Below are 19,851 nucleotides of genomic sequence, written 5' to 3'. Positions count from 1 at the left end.
GTTTGGGTTTGGCGGCCAAGTTTTAGACAATGTTACCATTACATTGAAATGGTTAGGCTACTATGAGGCCATTATTTCATCACCCACTAATGCAATTAGTGGGCTCTTTGGCTCCACAAATGCTTCAGTTTTGCTGCCATACCAAATGTCTACAATTCCATGACTGTGACGGCACCACAGTGTGCAGAAATGGGGGGGGGGGGGGGGGGACAGAGTATAACATCTTTTCACTGCATTCAGTACTGTCTTTAGGACCCTGGGAGCTCTTCAACCCTATCGAGCTGACATGTCAGACATGGCTGTAAAGCTAAGACTTTTACAGTTCTAAGGAGTCCAATTTCATTCAGATATCTTGATGTGAGAGGTCAAGGGACCCGTTTGAAAATAGTCATGCCCATTTCGCTTTCTCAAAAATGTTCCTGAATTTGGAGACATTTTACGCCTGCTCCCCAATGGGGAGATGGCTGGTACTTGCTAATATGCCTGGAATTCTACTTTCTGCCAATACCAAAAGCACTCCTCAAACTGCACTATGCCATATTCTTCTTCTTCTTCTTCCCACGGGGCCCTGCGCAATACATCCTATTTAATGCCCACCGACCAAAGTGTCTCCCTGGCTCTGCATCAATCCACCATTAAGACAATTAAGATAAGATAAGACAAGGTAATACTGCCACAGATAATACTTAGCCAGACTGATGACGATAATTCCCTACAAACCGTTCTCTTTGAGGTGGAGAAAACCAGTGAAAGGAGTCTTAATTAAAACATTTATTTGATCCAATTCTTTGGAATGTAGTAGTCAATGATCAGAGTCTGAGACAACAGAGACGAATGAGTCTGGGTGCTGACCAGAAGGTTTAAGTACAAACAATACTTTTAGTCACTTAAGGCCTCACTGCTTTTCCGTGATTTTTTTTTAAACTTCCTTCTTTCCTTTCTTGTTTGTTTTTCTAGATCTGAAACAGCAAAATTACAGAAGCAGTAACGTTACTGAAAATTAAAACATTTTTCGTCATAGAAAGAAAAAACAAAACAAAACCAATGGCACATACATCAGTGACAGTACAAAAACACAAGGTGATATTATACCAAGTAAATAAAATGGATACGTTTCAAAGAGACGCGTATAAGCTTTTTCGAGAATGAAAAACATCTTCGTAAATTGTACATTTCAGAATTATACCATGTAATCTGAAACCATGTTAAAAAGAATCAACAATAACACTGTCTTCTCTTTCTTTCTTTCTTTCTTTCTTTCTTTCTTTCTTTCTTTCTTTCTTTTCATAAATCAACATCATAAACACATAGATTTTATTTTAAATATATCAGTGCAACATTGTTTTCACATTGTAGTGCTGCAGCATCCTTTCTGGTTTTACAGGTGGGAGTTATCGGTTGCAGTGATGTTGCTGCAGTTCCTACTGTCTGCCCATAGAGGCTGCTAAAGATAACAGATTTGTGCCCATTTAAAGGCAATGACACAAGTTTCTCTTCTGATAGTCAACACTGGAAATACATTGATGAAAAATACAAACAGTACTGTCAGGACAAACATTGATTCTTGTATCTGTGCCTTGGTTTTCTGTCAACCAGTTTCAGAAGCCACCCTGTCAAGACAATGTTCCTTGCGGAGACTCCTATGCCGAGCAAACAGCAGTCCAGGGAACCTGAAGTCGGACACTTGAGGTTTTCCAATGGGTCTCCAAACTACTGGCCAAGCCTCAACTTAATGCAGTCACATTAGCATACAAATGATTTCTCCATCCCCAGCATGCTGTCAGTCTCTTAGTTGAACTGAACACAGTCTTCCGTTTTACCCTGTACAAAAACTCAACGTCCCATGAGGCATTTCTCCATAATCTCAAAACCGTTAGCACCATCTAAAAGCCCTCGTCCTCCCGGGCAACACTGTAAGAACGGCAACCCAAATGAAATAAGAACACATGCTCCCAACTGCTCATATACAGTACTGCCGACCGGTCAGGCACCCTTGTAGTCACTCAATGAGCAGGGTAGTGGGGGTTGAGGTTAGGCAATGGTCCCCCTGGTGGTTGGTTATGGTCAGACACTGGTAGCCACTTGGGGTTAGGGTTTGGATATGGGTCAAGGTTAAGGATGGAAGCTCCACGGCCTGCAGAGCGCCAGATAGAGTACCGCAGGGATGACGTATTTTTGTAGGCTTACCCAGAAAAACAGTCCCTGCACTTCCTGGTTCATAAAGGGATAAGGCAATGGGTTTTTTGTATGGGTCAGTTCAATTCATGAAATACGGTCTGTAGTTATCAAAAGTTTTCTGAAAATTGCGTTGAAAAACATTTACGCAAATCACGAAAGTGGTCCTCATTTGTGAAGATTATCTTGCTGTACACAAACTTCGCTGTTTCATAAACTTTTGTTAACCACATACCTTATTTCATGCATTTAATGGAAATCCCCATACAAAAATCACATTTCCAGGGGGCACGGTGGTGCAGTGGTAAGCGCTGTCGCCTCACAGCTAGAAGGTCCTGGGTTCGATTCCCACCTGGGACGCTGTGAGCCCTGAAGGAATGCGTGCCAGTCCGCATGTCCTCGAGTGCCCACCACCCGGGTGGGGTCATCAAAAGGGCCTTTCTGTGTGGAGTTTGCATGTTCTCCCCGTGCCCCCTGGGGGTTTCCTTCATAGGAACCCTGTTTGAAAGCCCCAGGCATACGCATCGTCGGTGCTTCTCCAACAAGCCTTCATTTCACGTGAGGGTCCACCTCGCTTCTCCAAATTCAACACCTTGTTTCCCAGAATTCAAGCTCACGTAATTACCGTCGCCGTGCCCGCAACGCTGCTTTCTGACAGCAGGCGGCGACCTTTCTCTTCGGGAAGTAACAACATGACGTGACCAAACGTCAGGATGTGCCGACTTGGGAGTGAGAATGCGTTGGAAAGAAACCACTCTCCAGTTCAAGTCAATGTTGAGACAAAATTCCTGTACATTTGTTATATATATATATATATATATATATATATATATATATATATCAATAAAGTGATTCTGATTGGCTCACAGAAAGGATACCACAGCACATGTGTCTTCTTCTATAGAAAAGGGCGCTCAAATATATTAAAACCTACTGTATGTACAATATGTCATGTGCCATGAAGCGGAGGCATTCAGGGTTCCTACACATTTTCTGCTTACAAACTTTTCCGGACCCTAAACTTTTTCATGTCAAGGATCCCTAAACTGACACAAATTAGACCACAGAACTCAATCTGATATATTTTTTTTTGCTTTTAGATGCTCTATTAGGCTACAGCAAGTGTATGAAAGCCATGACCAAAACAGTCATACATTCTGTCATTTTGTTAGTTATTATGGATGGAATTATAGTGAAAATAAATTATTCCCCTTTTTTCTGGAACCCCCGTAAGGACCCCTGAGGGTCCCTGGACACCACTTTGAGAACCAATTAGATCTGAAGCTGAAGATTGTTCTCTACACAAACAAATATCATTATGAATTTTCCAGAATTCTCCAGTTTTGTGTAGGAACCCTGGATGTAGCTTTTGATGAAAAAACAACCAGCAGAAAACAAGGCAACAGAAACGTTTGAGGAAAAAAAAGGCACTGTCGGAACTAGACACAGGTCAACGGGGTCAGCCAGGGCACGCACGCACGCATGCACGCACACACACACACACACACACACACACACACACACACACACACACACACACACACAGGCTGAAGGATGCATGCACTTCATGTATACAGATCAACATGAGTGTAATGCACATATACAAACACACACACACACACACGCGCGCGCACACACAGGATGAAAGACGCATGCACTTCATGTATACAGATCAACATGAGTGTAATGCACATACAAACACACACACACCCACACACACACACACATGCACATGTGCACACACACACACACACACACCTACACTCCATGTATCCAGGTGTATGTGAATGTAACACATCCATGAACACACACAAACACAAACACACAAACACACACACACACACACACACACACACACACACACACACACACACACATACTGTACACAGGGACATGTCATGGCCATCTTCAGAGCCAGATATCAGGATAGCAAATCGAGTTCACACTCTCTGCTCTTTATGTGAAACAATGATCTCTGAAAAAACAAAAACAAAAATAAAATAAAATAAAAAATGGAAAATAACAAAAATTTGAATCTTCTTATCTTTCCACAAAAGTACACAAACGATAAATACTTTCATCTGAATTGGTCTCAACACCAGCATGTGATTACATGAAATCAACAAAGCACGCCGAAAAAACAAATATAATCCTTAGTTTTCTTTTTTCGCTGTACAGATACTTTATACACAGTGCCCCCTACAGGTCAGTCCCTTCCACTGCAGCTCCTGAGAAAAAAATTACATCGGCTCAATCGTTTTTTGTTTTTGTTTTTTTCGTATGTTTTTTCCAGCCTGCCCTGCCATCCCGTGGGTGTGGCTTCGGCCCCCGTTCCTCCCACGTGATTGGCTGCATTTTAAGTGTCCTCCCGGAGCGTGTGAGCCCCGCCCCCTCCCTGCTCACGCCTCCGAGTAGTTGCTCTGTCCGTTCATCTTGTCCTTCTTTAACTTCACGCCGTCCACCAGCTCAAAGTTATAGTTCTCCAGGGCGGATAAGTTCCTGTCGGTCATGCTGCCCTGCGAGCAGGCGCAGTACAGCACCACGCCACAGATGGCACCCAGGAACACGCCCAGGGCCGACATGGCGATGATGGTGATGAGGATGGGGTCCAGCGTCTTCAGCATGTTGCCTGGACCGCCCAGCTCGCTGGTCTCCTGGGGGAAGGAGTCCATGGCTGCAGAGAGAGAGAGACAGAGAGAGACACACCGAGAGAGAGAGACACAGACAGAGAAAGAGAGAGAGAGAGAGAGATGTGTGGACACGAGTTATGCTTCCTTCCATTCAACTGTCAGGGGAATTTTAAAGGGACACCACTTCAAAAATTATTTATTTTGTTCTCACACATATCTGAAAACTGTAAACAGTTTTGCAGGCGTTCATTTAGTTTGACAGTTATTGAGAGATGACTAGAGTTAAATTTGGACCAGTGATGTCATCAGGAGGCACTGAATCATTATCTTTTATGTTATGGCCTCCTTAAACAATCATCATCATCATCATTTCCTTTATTTTACCAGGTAAATTATTGAGAAACCCTTTTTTAGGGTTTTTTCCCTCTATCTTCCCAAAAGCGCTAATTTAGCATTTGCGCTCGTTTAACGCCGTGTGCAATGCAAATTGGGGGCGGACACAAGCGCATGCCTGTGATAATTGTACTGGGCATTGGCTGCCCCATGCCAAAGCAGGCGTTTCAGCGCTAAAATGTGGGATAGATGGCGTTACCCTATCGTCAGCAGCACGCAATTACTTTGCACTAAGAGCTTTGAAAAGAACCTCTTACGGTGCGGTGCGGTGCGGTGCACGGAGATTACGGCTGCGCTCCCAGCGCAGAGAGGTATTTGCGCAGTGGAAAGTGGAATGCCACGTCAAAACATCAAATTATGCTGCTAAAATTGGGTATTAGCAGATAATTCAGTGAGGCAATCAACTATAACTCACTGAGAAACTTTTATCACATCGCAAAGAGGGAAATGAATTGAGAAAACTTGTTGGACAATGGACATAGGCTATTTACCTTCATAACCCGAAGGGTCGTTGGCACCACAGACGATCTGTCAATAAGCTCCCTCTGTCCTCGCACGAGTGAGTACACTCTATTACGCATGGCGAGAATTACAGCATATTGCATGCCTCGCGCAAACAGCCATTGCAAGACGGGAATCTGATTGGTTTTGATTGACGTAATGCCCAGCCTTGCCTGGCCACGCCTGTGAATAATTCTGGTAGTTAAGACCGCCCAAATCCCGTTTGCGCAGGCATTTGGGGGCGCAGGTGAGTTTTGGCAGAATTGGCATGGCTCTAATTTGCGCTTGCAACAGGTGCCGTGAACGTTTCCGCATGCCCGCCGAGAATTGCATCCTCAACATTTTTCGGGGCTGTTTTAACTTAGAAATCAGGGAGGTCACGTCTACCAGAGAATTATATCACTTTTAAAAAGTTACATTTCTGTATAAATCATTACAAGTATCTCGCGTGAGGTGGGAATGCTTGTTTTTGCTGCTGGGCGGGGGAGCAAAACTCGGCAGAACACCTGGCGGATGGCGCAAGGCGGAATGCTATCTTCCGTGCCTTAAGGCACGCGCAAACAGTGCGCAAAGCGCTATTAGGGGATATCGCCTGTCGGAAGATAGAGCCGCATTCTCTTTTACAATAATGACCAGGCCAAACAATACCAGGCTCGAGTGGAGACTGAAACATATAAAGGATGCCAAGACCCGGGTAACAGAAAATAATAATGACAACTCTTGTGATGACATCAGTTATCCAAAGATTAGGACCGAGCCTCTGTTGTACGCATACTACCATGTGCTACCATGTGAGCACAGTACTTCAAGAAGTTAAAGTATTGGACAAGTTGTCATAACCTTCGCACAAGATCATGACATCACGATCACACGGCAAATCCATCTTGCTCCAATCTATAGACGGTTTTAACTTGACAACAAAACCATTCTAAATTGAACCCCAGCTCACTTCCTGTTGCCGTGTTTGCTATGGACAGGAGAAAGAAAAAAGAGAAACAGAGCAGGACTGACAATTCTGTGAAAACCGCCTATAGGTTGTTTGCAACCACGTGATTCCGATGATGCTGATGGCGTCACTGGGGGGCAGCTCTCCCAGAGCTACTATGGAGAATTGAGGAAAGCGAGTATGCAAGAGGGTTGGATGCCGCTCCACGCTGCAGCCAGAAGATTGCAAAACATATAGGATATGATCCGTATACAGGGAGAAGCGATTTTTCTAGCAACTTGTCCAATTTTGCTAGTGCTTCCCTATCGCTTTCTATGTAGCCTGCTGCCCCCCAGAATGATCACATGGTTTGCAAACAAGCCAATGGTCAATGGCCTTGCCCCGGTCGCCATCTTGACGTGACGTCACTTGAAAACAACATATTGGTTTGAATATGAACCACCAATGGTTCACACCAATCAACGTCCTATGAGGCAGCTACAGGCGGGCTTTGGTGTGACGGTTCATCCAATCACCTGCCAGGGATTCTTTTGAAAGTGCCTGCCGTTTGAAACGGTTTCCGGAGTGACTTGTTCCCAGATGGTTATGTGAAAACAAGCCATCTGGCAGCGTCAGATTAAAGTCGTCATGCTGTATCATTATTTACTCGACAAATGCATTTCCATCAATTTCTATCACATAATTAATTTGTTCTTATTTTTCTTCTTCTTCTTCTTCTTCTTACTATTATTATTATTATTATTATTATTATTATTATTATTTGCCTCAAACCAGCAGAAAAACCTGCAAAACTCAGGACGGCGTTTCTAACTGGATTAGAGTTTGAACAGACAGACAAGATCTCATGTTGAAAATGGGGCCACAGAAAACTAACAAAACGGCAAACGTCTTATGCTGGTATTAACTGTGTATTATTCTGATCCAAATGACTAAGGCCTAAAGATAAGAGTTCAGGAAGGGTCAATAACCAATTCTGGGCGTCCATAGCATTCTTTTAAACACAAAGGTCATTTGTCCACTCTCACTATACAGAACTGTAAAGAAAAAACTGGCAAATATCTCGTGTTGTCATCTGCAGTCCTGTGGAGCTGTGTGCACTGAGCTGTGTGCACTGAAAAAGGACATGTTCTGCCAAAGTTAACTATCACCAGGGATGATATCATACAGTAACAACAAAATGATCATCTCTGAGGTACGTACGTAAGATGAAGATCTCAGTCGGCGGAGACGTAGGAGCTTCTGGATCTAGAGAAGAGAAAACCAATCCTGGTTAGACTGAGGCACAGGGATCGCACAGAGGTGTGACAAGGCAACTTCACTCCAGTCCAGAGTCACAAGTCGTCCCAAGGCTAAATGTGTAGATTACCAAGTCAAGTCATTAATGTCAAGTCTCAAGTCTAACTGTAGAACAGCAAGTCAGGTCAGAACAGAACAAATCAAGAGTCCAGTATCAATATAATATCTTAAAGAAAACTAAATATGAAGAATTTTTCCATTCATTTTGGTTTTAACAGGATAACAACTTGGCAAGAGCATCATGAGTTTGTTTGACTTCTATAATCAGCTTCAACTTCAATAAATTGAAATATTCAAAACAAATTCAACAAACAGAATTTACATTAAGTCGTCTGCTGGAACAAATCTCATCACTTTCAATCTAAGTCACTTAAACAAACATAACATCTCAAGTCAAGACTTAATAAACCTTTTCGAAATCAAAGTCAGGTCCCAAGTCAGCAGAACCCAAGTCAAGTCTCAAGTATTCTCTTCATGCATCAAGTCAAGCCTCAAGCAATTCAAATTGTGGCTTGAGTCTGATGTGTCCAAGTCATGTGACTCAAGTCCCCACATTTGCATTTTACAGTACAGAATAGAATAGAATAGAATAGAGTGGAGTGGAATAGACTAGAATAGAATAGAGTAGAATAGAATACAATGCTGCTGTCACACACCCTTGCACTCCTCGGCGTTGAGTCCATCCAGGATCTGGATGTTGTCCACAGCGATGTGTCCTGTGCTGCGTCTGTCTGCCACTCCTTCCACCACCACCTGCACCACCACAACAACAACAACAACAACAACACAATCAGCCTCAGCGAGCCTTATGCTTTCATTTAGATGCACAGCGGAAGTAAGGCATGACTGCAAAATGGTAGCTGGTAGCTGATGCTGGATGCTTGTTGGTATGTGGTATTTCTTTCAGATACATCCAATCAAACAACCACATGTGTCTGTAATGCATATTTAAAGCTGCAGTATGCAACTTTTAAAATGTCATTAAATAAATAGGATATATTATTATGTGCCAAAAACCTGCTGCCTCACATTGGCTTTTTAATGACGTTCGGGATATTTTCGGGGTGTGCTGTATGCTTAATTGTGGGCGTGTCCAGTGGTGAGCTGGTGCTAAGGATGACGAGGCTAGGTGTGCTGCACAGGCAAGTCATCACAACAACAATGACGGAAAGCAGAAAGAAATGGAAGAACAGCGAAGCTAAACATGCAGCAATCAAGACACCGACAACAATGGCATTGTTTTTCCCGCAGTTTGTTTGTGTTTGCCGTCTCAGCTTCAGACTAAACACCATTTCAGTTTAGGTAGGCTGTTAGGGCTCGCTAACAGTGGTGTAATGTAACAAAGTAATAATACTTAAGTACAGTACTTAAGTATTCTTTTCTGAGTATCTGTACTTTACTTGAGTATCTATATTTCTGTCAATTTTCACTTTTACTCCACTACATTTCCCAAATAAAATGTATACTTTTACTCCACTCAAGAAGAGAAGGTCCGCACACTGTAGCTTCCATTAAGCAAGTTTAATGGACAAACTAACCCGATGTGACGTAACTGACGTTTCGTGCCAATGCTCTTCTTCAGACTCCACTACATTTCCCAAATGAAATGTATACTTTTACTCCACTACATTCCCCTAAACATCTTAGTTACAAAGTATAATCAGAAGAAATTTGGTAGCCTGCAAGCACCGCTATAAAACTCAAGAAGATGATTTCCAATCAAGCCCAGGCATGCCTAGCATTTACTGGTACTTTTACTTTCAATAGTTGAGTACATTTAATATAAGAAAATTACTTTTGATACTTAAGTACAGAAAATATCAGCTACTTTACGACCTTCACTCAAGTAATATTCTAATAGCTGTACTTTTTCTCAAGCATGGCTTTTGAGTAGTCCTCTCTGGACTTTCCTACAGCTGTGCAACAATCTCTGACACAGGGGACAATTGGACCCCCTTGTGTGGGATCCCACGCATACTTTTTTTTACAAGCACATAACCTCCTTATGCAGCTGGTATCACCACATTGTAATTTTGGAGTGTATGTATGTTTTTTCTTTCTTTTCTTTTCTTTTCCTGTATCCGAGTTTGTTTGTTTTTGTTTGTTGTTCTGAAAATTGAAAATTGCAAAATGAAACGGCTTTTGAGTACTTTATACAACACTGCTTGCTAAGATTTGCTTTTGTGTATCTTTTCCTGATGTTTGTCTGATATCAGTCTGTTCTATGGTTGATTGTTGAGCAGTTAGATAGTTAGGCTCATTCTCTGTACAGTCCTTGACATGCATGTGATGAAGGGCTGCGTAAAAAAAATTAACTTGAACTTGAAGATGAGTGACAGGAGTTGGGGAGGGAAACTGTTTAAATGAGGGGGAGGGCGGGACTAAAAATACAGTTGGCTGCCTCAGTGAAAGCTTGAATGTCATTTTAAATATTAACTTTTGATTTATTTGATGTTGCCAGTTGATAGAGACAGAACGTGCTAGAAGAGAGAGAAAGGGGAGGGACATTCTACAATGCTTTAATGCAGTAATTCTCAAAGTGGGGTCCGGGGACCCCCGCAAGTCGCTGAGGGGGTTCCAGGGGCTCCCCAGCAAAAAGGGGAATAATTAATTTTCACTATAAATCCATCCATGAGTAAAACACAATGACAGAATGTATGACTATTTTGGTCATGGGTTTCATAATAATAATAACATAACATAAACATAATAAAATCTCTAAAAGCAAATCAGATGGGGAATACAATCTAATCAAATGAGGTTCCATGGTCTAATTTGTGTCAGTTCAGGGGTCCTTGACATGAACAAGTTTGATCAGCTTCCAGGTATGAATGTGTGTGTGAATGTGAACAGGGCGCTGCTGAAAAAGAGAGCATTGCTCTCAGTGAGACTCCCCCTGTATAAATAATGGTAAAAAAAAAAAAAAAACGTAATTCCAGAGTGCTTCATTGTGCCTCTACAGTACCTGATAGGAGGTGCTGGAGTGCGGCAGCAGCACCCGTGCCTCTCTCCAGCGGCTCCCCTGGTGGCCGCTGACGGTCCAGAGGAACTGCTCACCCTCTGCCTTCCTCTGCTTGATGTGCAGCGCCCCCGCCTGGCCCAGCATGTGGTACCAGAAGGACATGCACAGGTCGGCGTGTGGTGCCGTGATGGCCGGGCTGGCCAGCCGTGCTGCACGCTCACCCTCCCAGTCCTCGACTTCGTCTTCTGCCGTCTCTGTGTCACTCAGCTGCATGTAGATGAAGTTCCCCAGTCCGCCTGCAGAGGGCAGCGCAACACAAGGTAAGAACTGAGAGTGTATTGTGAGGTGATATAAGGGCTGCTAGTAGGTTCAGACAATTGCAGATCATGAAATTCACCTTTTTATGATAAATTCAAAAAAGATGACAGTAATGCAGGTTCTCTGCAGCAAAGGCTATTCATATCCATATAAAGCACACACCTCATTATAGTCACTTGTGGTATTAAAACATCAATGTAATGCTATTATAACAAAGAAAGTATTTGTTGCTTATGCACTGAGGTTCATTCTATTTTGCTAAATGCTAAATGTGCATTACTGTTGTAAGTGCTGCACTCAATGCCCCCTGTACAGCAGAACTACGAACTGTCCTTGCTAATCACAGAGTATAAAACAAACACCCTAAATTCACCTGGAGATACATTCACCTGGACATTACATTCACCTGGACATACATTCACCTGGATATACATTCACCTGGACATAACATTTACCTGGACATACATTCACCTGGATATACATTCACCTGGATATACATTCACCTGGACATACATTCACCTGGATATACATTCACCTGGACATTACATTCACCTGGACATACATTCACCTGGACATTACATTCACCTGGACATACATTCACCTGGACATTACATTCACCTGGACATTACATTCACCACACTTTATTTATTTATCCAATGACTCAAAATTGGCATGTTTTGGACATGACATCGGTCAGAATCAAGTCTACACATGATGGTGAAATTATTCCAAGACTGCCGCTACATCTATGTCAACACAAATATCAATCATAGAGTTTTCCACAGTGAAGTGTTGATCCTACGATTATGATGGATGCATTTGGATGCTATAATTTACAAATACAAAATTAAGCATTTCATTCATAAAAATAAAAAAAACATGAATATTCTATTGAGTAGAGAGATATCTATAGTCTACTGTTCTTTTCGCACTGTACACAGGTTCATCAGTAGGCCTATGTACCTTGTGCCTAGTGTTACTATAGAGCACATTTTCTCCATAGACATTTCGAAAAATCCTTATATAACGAGTTTTAAGCCTGGAACCAAGCCAACCCGCCACCGACTGAATCATGTGACCATAAAACGTTTAACTTGGAGTAAAAACAAAAAATAAAAACGGGGGTGGTGCGGTGTTTGAAAATATAATTAGAATTTGTTTGGCTCCAAGTGAAATGTCTTATGGTCACTCACGATTCAGTAGGTGGCTGGTTGGCTTGGTTCCAGGCTTAAAACTCTTGATAAAGATTTGTTTTAAATGTCTATGGAGAAAATGAATGGGGAATTCTCTTCCGGACAAGGAGCTGAGAAAAACTGGGCGTCACTGTTGAGCTTTATGGCATTGAGGATACTGTACTTGCATTGCGTCTGATTCCAATTTAAATTTTTGGGCAAACGACTCCTATAAAAGCCCTATTTTGGAGGGATTACGTTAGCTAGGACGAAGTAATAATTTTCCTGTCTCAATCTTTCATGTAACTTTTATGGACTGCACATAATCACGTCAGTCAGGATTCTGGACCCTCTTACCTACGGTTATTCTCGTCTTGTAAACTTACGTCAGGAAAAACGATCCGGGTCTAAATCAAAATCTCGGACTTGTTTACGATTCTGAGAATGTTTCTGTCTGCAGCAGTCTGGCCACTCCTCTGTTTCTGCCTCTATCCTTGGCTCGGACCGTCTCCAAATTCATTGTCAATGGAGCAGCTCCAGGCTCTACATGAGACACCACAAATCAGGCTCGGTTCAGTGGTTTGTAGCTTTCACACATTTGTTGGATCCAGACCACAGGGGCACGTTTACGTCCAGCGGGAATCTCTCCTCAGCCTTGGCTTGTTTCTCTGCTTATTTTACAATGGAAAAGAGGCACTGTTGTAAATTCCCAAGAGCGCCAAGACTTTATTAGGCATTTAACAGGTACAATTTTAAACTATTGGGACTTTTAGCAAGAGCTCCGTGCTTCAGATGGGTTTTCAACAGCTGCTTAGCTTAGCGTTGTTGCTAAGCTCTTGTTGTTAAGAGCCACAAAGAGTGCGTCGCAACCCTTTTCATATCAAGCATATCCTTTAGTCCACATTGCAGCCACAGACCCTCATTGGATGAGATTGTGTTTCTCAGACCCAAATGTGAGAATATTCTTATTGCTAGATGTGATTTTGGCCATTAGATTATCTGTATTGCAGGTAGAGAGATACCAGTCAAACTAGCATAAAAAACATAATTCTTCTACGTTCTCTAACTTCTACATTCTCTAACTCTAAAGGTGCGTTCACACCGACCTATTAAAGTTTTTCGCTGGCATCGAGTTTACAGTACATACAAAGTCAATGCAAATGAGCGATTGAGTGTATATTAGCCCGGGAGAAAAATCGCTGGGCGTCCGAGCGACAGAGACAAAAATTCGCTTGTCGCCCGAGATGAAATATCCCAACAAGCGAAATTTTGCTGGCAAAAGTCGCTTGCCGCCCAACGCTGATTGGCTGCCGTGTGAGTCAAGGATCACACTGGCTTGGAACAAACCGCTGGTTTATTGGTGTGGCAACAAACCGCATTGACAGACTGAGTGACAGCTGACATGAAGTGAAGTCTGTACTACCGGTATAGACCCACAAGCTTGCGTTAGGAGCATGCTGATAGGCTTAGTTTGTAAACAAATACGGTGGCTCGTAGTGGACAAACATCATGACATTTGCGTTTTCATCCCGATTCCTGTCTAACGGTAGCCCCCAGATGTCCGTCAATTCTTGTGCCAGTTGACGAGCGATTTAAACACAGCGACAGAGCGATTCCAAAGGGTTGAATCGAGCGACAGGGAGAAAAATAAATATCTCGGTGTGAACACAGCTTAACTCTACAACTAACGGTCTTAAATTAGTCCAGAATGCAGCAGCTAGAGTTCTAACCAGAACAAGGAAATTCGACCATATTACACCAACGCTCATATCATTGCATTGGCTGCCGATACAGGCCAGAGCTGATGTTAAGCTGCTCCTCCTGACCTACAAGGCCCTGAATGGACTTGCACCATCTTATATATCTGATCTAATCAAACCTTACATTCCAGGATGGTCGTTACGCTCCCAAGATGCTGGTGACCTGACATTCACCAGGTTCAAGAAACAAAGAGTCGGGGGCAGAGCATTCGCACATCTCTGGAATGCCCTTCCCCTGACTGTTAGAGAAGCCGACTCTGTAGACATTTTTAAATCCAGGCTTAAAACCCACCTTTTCTCTCTGCACTATCACTGATCGATAACATGCTGTCATTTATGTACAACTCCTCAATGTTTTACTGTTACTACTGTTTGTGGTGATCACTAGTCATTCCATTTCCTCTGTTACTCTCGCCGCAACTACATCCATATGGGTTTTACATTTTCCTGTTGATTCTGCTTTGTGAATATTCATGTTGCCCATTGTTGTCTATGTGGGTATATCTGTGCAATAGTTTGTGAGACTGTGTGTGTGTGTGTGTGTGTGTGTGTGTGTGTGTGCGTGTGCGTGCGCACGTTGCGCGCGTGCACGTGTGTGTGTGTGTGTGTGTGCGTGCGCGCGTGCGTGTGTGTGTGTGTGTGTGTGTGTGTGCGCACACGTTGCACGCGTGCGTGTGTGCGTTCTTTGTTTGTTTGTGTGTGCATACATATATTTCAAATTGCTTTTTTGCTGTGAAGTGTACACAGCCCCCTTGGGGTGATGTTGCACTATAAATAATTAAACACTGAACTTAACTGAACTGAGTGTTTCCCAAACTTTTTTTTTTTCTTTTTTAATAACTAGACTAGAAACTATCATGACCCAATTCACAATAGGCCTTATCTATAAGTCATGAGAAGAGCAAATGTGTGTTTACCGGTGCTCCCGGGGCCCAAAGTGTAGAGAACCACTGCTGTCAACCATCTGTTGAGGGGTACCAGCTAAAGAGAATGAGCCCACTGAACATCAGGCCCATAGCCGTCTCCTACCTGTGTGGTCCAGCGTTGGTTCCCTGTGGACGGCGGACACTCCGTTGGCCTGGATGAACCACTCGGCCCCGGTCCCGCTCTCTCTGGTCCATCCGCAGAAGGGGATCGACGAGGCGGAATCAAAGTTACAGGCAAACCACAGGTACTCTGCAGGACAGACAGGAGCTGGGTCAGTCAAGTATTGACATTTACATTCATTTGAGATAGAACGCAGTTAAAAACAGTTGTATTTTCCACCTTTGTAATCAAGAGAGAAATTTGACTTAATTCACAACTTGAAAAATCCTCAAGGTACTTTGAAAATCAGCTTTATTGTCCATCTTTTGTAAACAATTTGCCATGACAATTTGCAGGGATGCAATCTCAGGAGTGAATCGCAATCGCAATCGCAGCCACATTCAAACACTGTTTCACAAAGTCACCACATGAAAAAGCTCGTCCACCCTTTGCAATCAGTGCAGATATCTGATAACTTGCCCGAGTTGCATTCTGGATAAAAAAATCGGGGGGGGGGGGGGGTCTATAGGTGGGGCTTAGTTCCTACAGTATTTAATAAGCCCCTGTCTGCTTCTGTAAAAACATCAAGACAGCAAACTGGAACTGTGAACCGGTGGGCTCTCTTCTGAAAAGGCTGCTACAGCAGCAGTGTGTCTGCTATGTGTCAAAGACACTGAGTGACTCACTCAGCGTTTTACACTGGCTGTTCAAACATACTGAGAGTCTCGTCTTTCCCTGAAATAGAGTGACCTGGTGAGTCCAGGTGAAAGCTATGATCCCTCATTACATTCACCTGTGGAAACCGCTTCGATCACAACGACGTAGAGGAAGGAGAGGAGACAGATTGAAGACGTAGAGGAAGGAGAGGAGACAGATTGAAGGGGGAATCTGAAGCCGAAGAGAGGGCACGCACAAAACGCTCTGCGCATTTCTCCAACTTCGTCTCATTGTGAGGAAGGAAAAAGGTCCAGAGTGCTCAGAAGTCCAAAACTGGTGCGGTGAAGGTGCTCTTTGGTGAGGATCACAGAGGTTCAAAAAAGAAAGGTCCAAGGCACTCTTCTGACAGAAAGTAAAAAGCCTTTATTTAGATGCCTAGTTCATTATGAAAGGTTTAAATCATAACTAGTGCAACAGCCTTCTTCGGGGTACCCTGAAGAACACCCTGAAGAAGGCCGTTTGTGTTAGGGCATTCACAGACTAGTCGACTAGTAAAACCACTAGTCGACGCTGTGCTTAGTAGTCGACTAGTCGTTTTTTTTTTTTTTTTATCTTTAAGAAAGAACATGAGGTATTTACACGACATACACATGGACTATCATATCCCATATCCCCCACAAAGAACATCAAAAAACAACAAAACAAAACAAGGAAACTGCATAAGATACACAATAATCCAAGAACAAACAAGACTATTGGACAAACAACCAAACAAAAACAATGCATTCAAAGTAAATACATAGATCTTGCCCTGTTGGCAGCTAGGAAATGCATAGCTTTAAATTGGAAAGCATCCAATCCCCCAGCTGTAGTTCACTGGTGGAATGAACTCTTAAGCTACCATACGTTGGATAACATTTACTACAAGAGCAAAGGCAGATTCTTAGGCTGGTTTCACACCGGCGACCCAAGCCTTGCCTATGCCTTGCCTTTACCCACGCTTTTTAATAGGCATCTGTTTTAGTCAACGAGGCTGTGTACACCGGACGCCTGAGCGTGAACCCTGCGTGTACCCACGCCTTGCCTGTGCCTTGCCGATTTTATCGAATAGGCGAGAGTTCTATTTTCACGCCGACAAGGCGCGTGCAGGCAGGCTTTTCTGTCAAGCCATGAAAGAAAAACGCGACAATATCCGTGGGAACTGGCAAAGTCAACTGAATTTCAAAATAAAATGGAGTTTCTACAACAGTATTGAGCAGAGAGAGAGAGCGAGAGAGAGATTGACGGGTGGCTATCACGTGGGGCTTTCTCCCTGTCGGCAAACAAATCTTCATGAGAGAGAATAGCGACCGAAGAAGCAAGATGGACAATGTTGTTGTGCCAGCACATATTCTTGCAAGATCACCTCTCTAAAATGTCCGACTATAGTCAGACCTGGTTATACATATCCAGCATCAATAGAACATTAAATATATCCGATTTATTTTACCTAGAGGCTACCCATGACAATTCTGGACAACACGTGAAAAAATACAGTCGGGAGAGAGGAGAGGCGCTTGTGACTCGGCTCCAGGTTCGGCGTGCAAAAGGCGTGCGGTGTGATCGCAAAAGCGTGTAACAGGTTCACGCCCAGCTCGGCGTAGGCGTGGGTTGAGGCAAGGCAAGGCTTGGGTCGTCGGTGTGAAACCAGCCTTAGACATCCCCAAAATATGGCAACCACATACAGAGTTTGACTTGAAGAACTTTTTACCCCAGTGTCATTAGGCTTATCAGGATAGGAGCTGAATGCATTGTTTTTGTTTGGTTGTTTGTCCAATAGGCTTGTTTGTTCTTGGATTATTGTGTATCTTATGCAGTTTTCTTGTTTTGTTTTGTTGTGTTTTGATGTTCTTTGTGGGGGATATGGGATATGATATATATAAGTATATATAAGTATATATACGACATATATAAGTATGTCGTGTAAATACCTCATGTTCTTTCTTAAAGATTAAAAAAAAACAAAAAAAACGACTAGACTACCTTTAGGGATGACTAGTCGACTAGTAAAATTCACTAGTCGTGAATGCCCTAGTTTGTGTCGCTACGCGTGGGTCATGTCCCAGCTCTTTTAACATGCACTAGCTATGATTTAAACCTTTCATAATGAAATAGCCATCCAAATAAAGGCTTTTGACTTTCTGCCAGAAGAGTGTCTTGGACCTTTCTTTTTTGAACTTTTCATCTCATTCTGTCTCTGTGAGTCTGATCATCTCATCCGGTCATTCCAATACACAGACACAGGAAAGTCCCTTGAGCCTGTCTCTGTCTCTGTCTCTGTCTCTGTCTCTGTCTCTGTCTCTGTCTCTGTGTCTGTCTCTGTCTCTGTCTCTGTCTCTGTCTCTGTCTCTGTGTCTGTCTCTGTCTCTGTCTCTGTCTCTGTCTCTGTCTCTGTCTGTGTCTCTGTCTCTGTCTCTGTCTCTGTCTCTGTACCCATTCAGTGTCTCTGTACCCATTCAGTGTGGTTTCTTCTTATGTTTCATCTCCTCCCCTTCCTTTCTTCTTCCAGAAACAAAAAACCAGGCAAGACCTGACGCCAGTTGCAACCACTGACCTAAAAATATGGACAGAGCTTGCCATTGATCTTGGTCTCCCGTTTGGAGTTGAAACGTTGGCCGTCGCCATCTTGATTTTTCGTCAGCAGAGTGGGAGGGAATGGGTTGAGTCCTCGCGCACCTCACGTGAGATGGGAGTTTCCCAGAGCCGCAGCTCCGCCTGCTATTGGTCCGTGATCGGCAAGATGCGCGATCACTGGACAGGCGACCTGTCAATCACCCCTTTTTCTATCGTGTATTTTACTCCAAACGGGCGAGTTATATAAAAATGTACCCCCACAGTTGTTATGAAAAGGTGAAATTAGCTATATAGACCAAAACTGTGTTTTGCCCCTCACTGGAAAGATGTTTAATCCTGTTACAAAGTCAGGCATTTTAACATGAGGGATATGCCTACTGCCCCCAACACCTAGTGGCCATTGGAGGAACTACAGCTTTTCAGTTCACTTCCGCGTCATCAGAGGAAAGCCGGGGGGGGGGGGGGATTGGCCACTGGGTGCAACTTCTTATCAGACATATTCTCGATTAGAAGTAGGCAAACAACGCCGGTGCAGAACGTGCTAGTTGACAGAACGTACGTGCTAGTTGACAGAACGTACGTGCTAGTTGACAGAACGTACGTGCTAGTTGACAGAACGTACGTGCTAGTTGACATTTTGGCTGTGAAAAAGGCGAGGCGACAGTCTGCCTTCGTTGACGCTATAGTTGTTTGAAGTTGGCTTGATGTGTTCCAGCTTTTAGCCTTCAAAAGCTTTATCCAAGTTGCTCCTGCATTGTTTGTACACACTCAAACCCTGTGTAGCTTGTGTTTTACACACTCAAGCCCTGTGTAGCTTGTGTTTTACACACTCAAACCCTGTGTAGCTTGTGTTTTACACACTCAAACCCTGTGTAGCTTGTGTTTTACACACTCAAACCCTGTGTAGCTTGTGTTTTACACACTCAAACCCTGTGTAGCTTGTGTTCTTACACACTCAAACCCTGTGTAGCTTGTGTTTTACACACTCAAGCCCTGTGTAGCTTGTGTTTTACACACTCAAACCCTGTGTAGCTTGTGTTTTACACACTCAAACCCTGTGTAGCTTGTGTTTTACACACTCAAACCCTGTGTAGCTTGTGTTACACACTCAAGCCCTGTGTAGCTTGTGTTTTACACACTCAAGCCCTGTGTAACTTGTGTTTTACACACTCAAACCCTGTGTAGCTTGTGTTTTACACACTCAAACCCTGTGTAGCTTGTGTTACACACTCAAACCCTGTGTAGCTTGTGTTTTACACACTCAAACCCTGTGTAGCTTGTGTTTTACACACTCAAACCCTGTGTAGCTTGTGTTACACACTCAAGCCCTGTGTAGCTTGTGTTTTACACACTCAAGCCCTGTGTAGCTTGTGTTTTACACACTCAAGCCCTGTGTAGCTTG

General features: G+C 43.3%; 1 protein-coding gene across 1 annotated transcript in view; it reads right to left on the bottom strand.

Annotated features, from left to right (window-relative positions):
- Nucleotides 1-4,574: 4,574 nt before the first annotated feature.
- The window catches only part of LOC310791724 (neuropilin-1a-like), a gene marked incomplete at both ends in the record, with an annotated part of 135,943 nt that continues 120,666 nt past the window's right edge, over nucleotides 4,575-19,851 (bottom strand). Inside the window, 5 exons of the mRNA XM_083653379.1 lie at nucleotides 4,575-4,849; nucleotides 7,846-7,890; nucleotides 8,598-8,694; nucleotides 10,907-11,199; nucleotides 15,183-15,347. Coding sequence (XP_083509505.1) covers nucleotides 4,575-4,849; nucleotides 7,846-7,890; nucleotides 8,598-8,694; nucleotides 10,907-11,199; nucleotides 15,183-15,347 — 875 coding nt within the window. The remainder of the gene's footprint in view (nucleotides 4,850-7,845; nucleotides 7,891-8,597; nucleotides 8,695-10,906; nucleotides 11,200-15,182; nucleotides 15,348-19,851) is intronic.

The sequence above is a fragment of the Poromitra crassiceps genome (assembly GCF_964638095.1).
Source record: "Poromitra crassiceps genome assembly, chromosome: 17".
In the NCBI taxonomy this organism is placed as follows: Eukaryota; Metazoa; Chordata; class Actinopteri; order Beryciformes; family Melamphaidae; genus Poromitra; species Poromitra crassiceps.
This window is presented reverse-complemented; position numbering and strand designations above follow the sequence as displayed.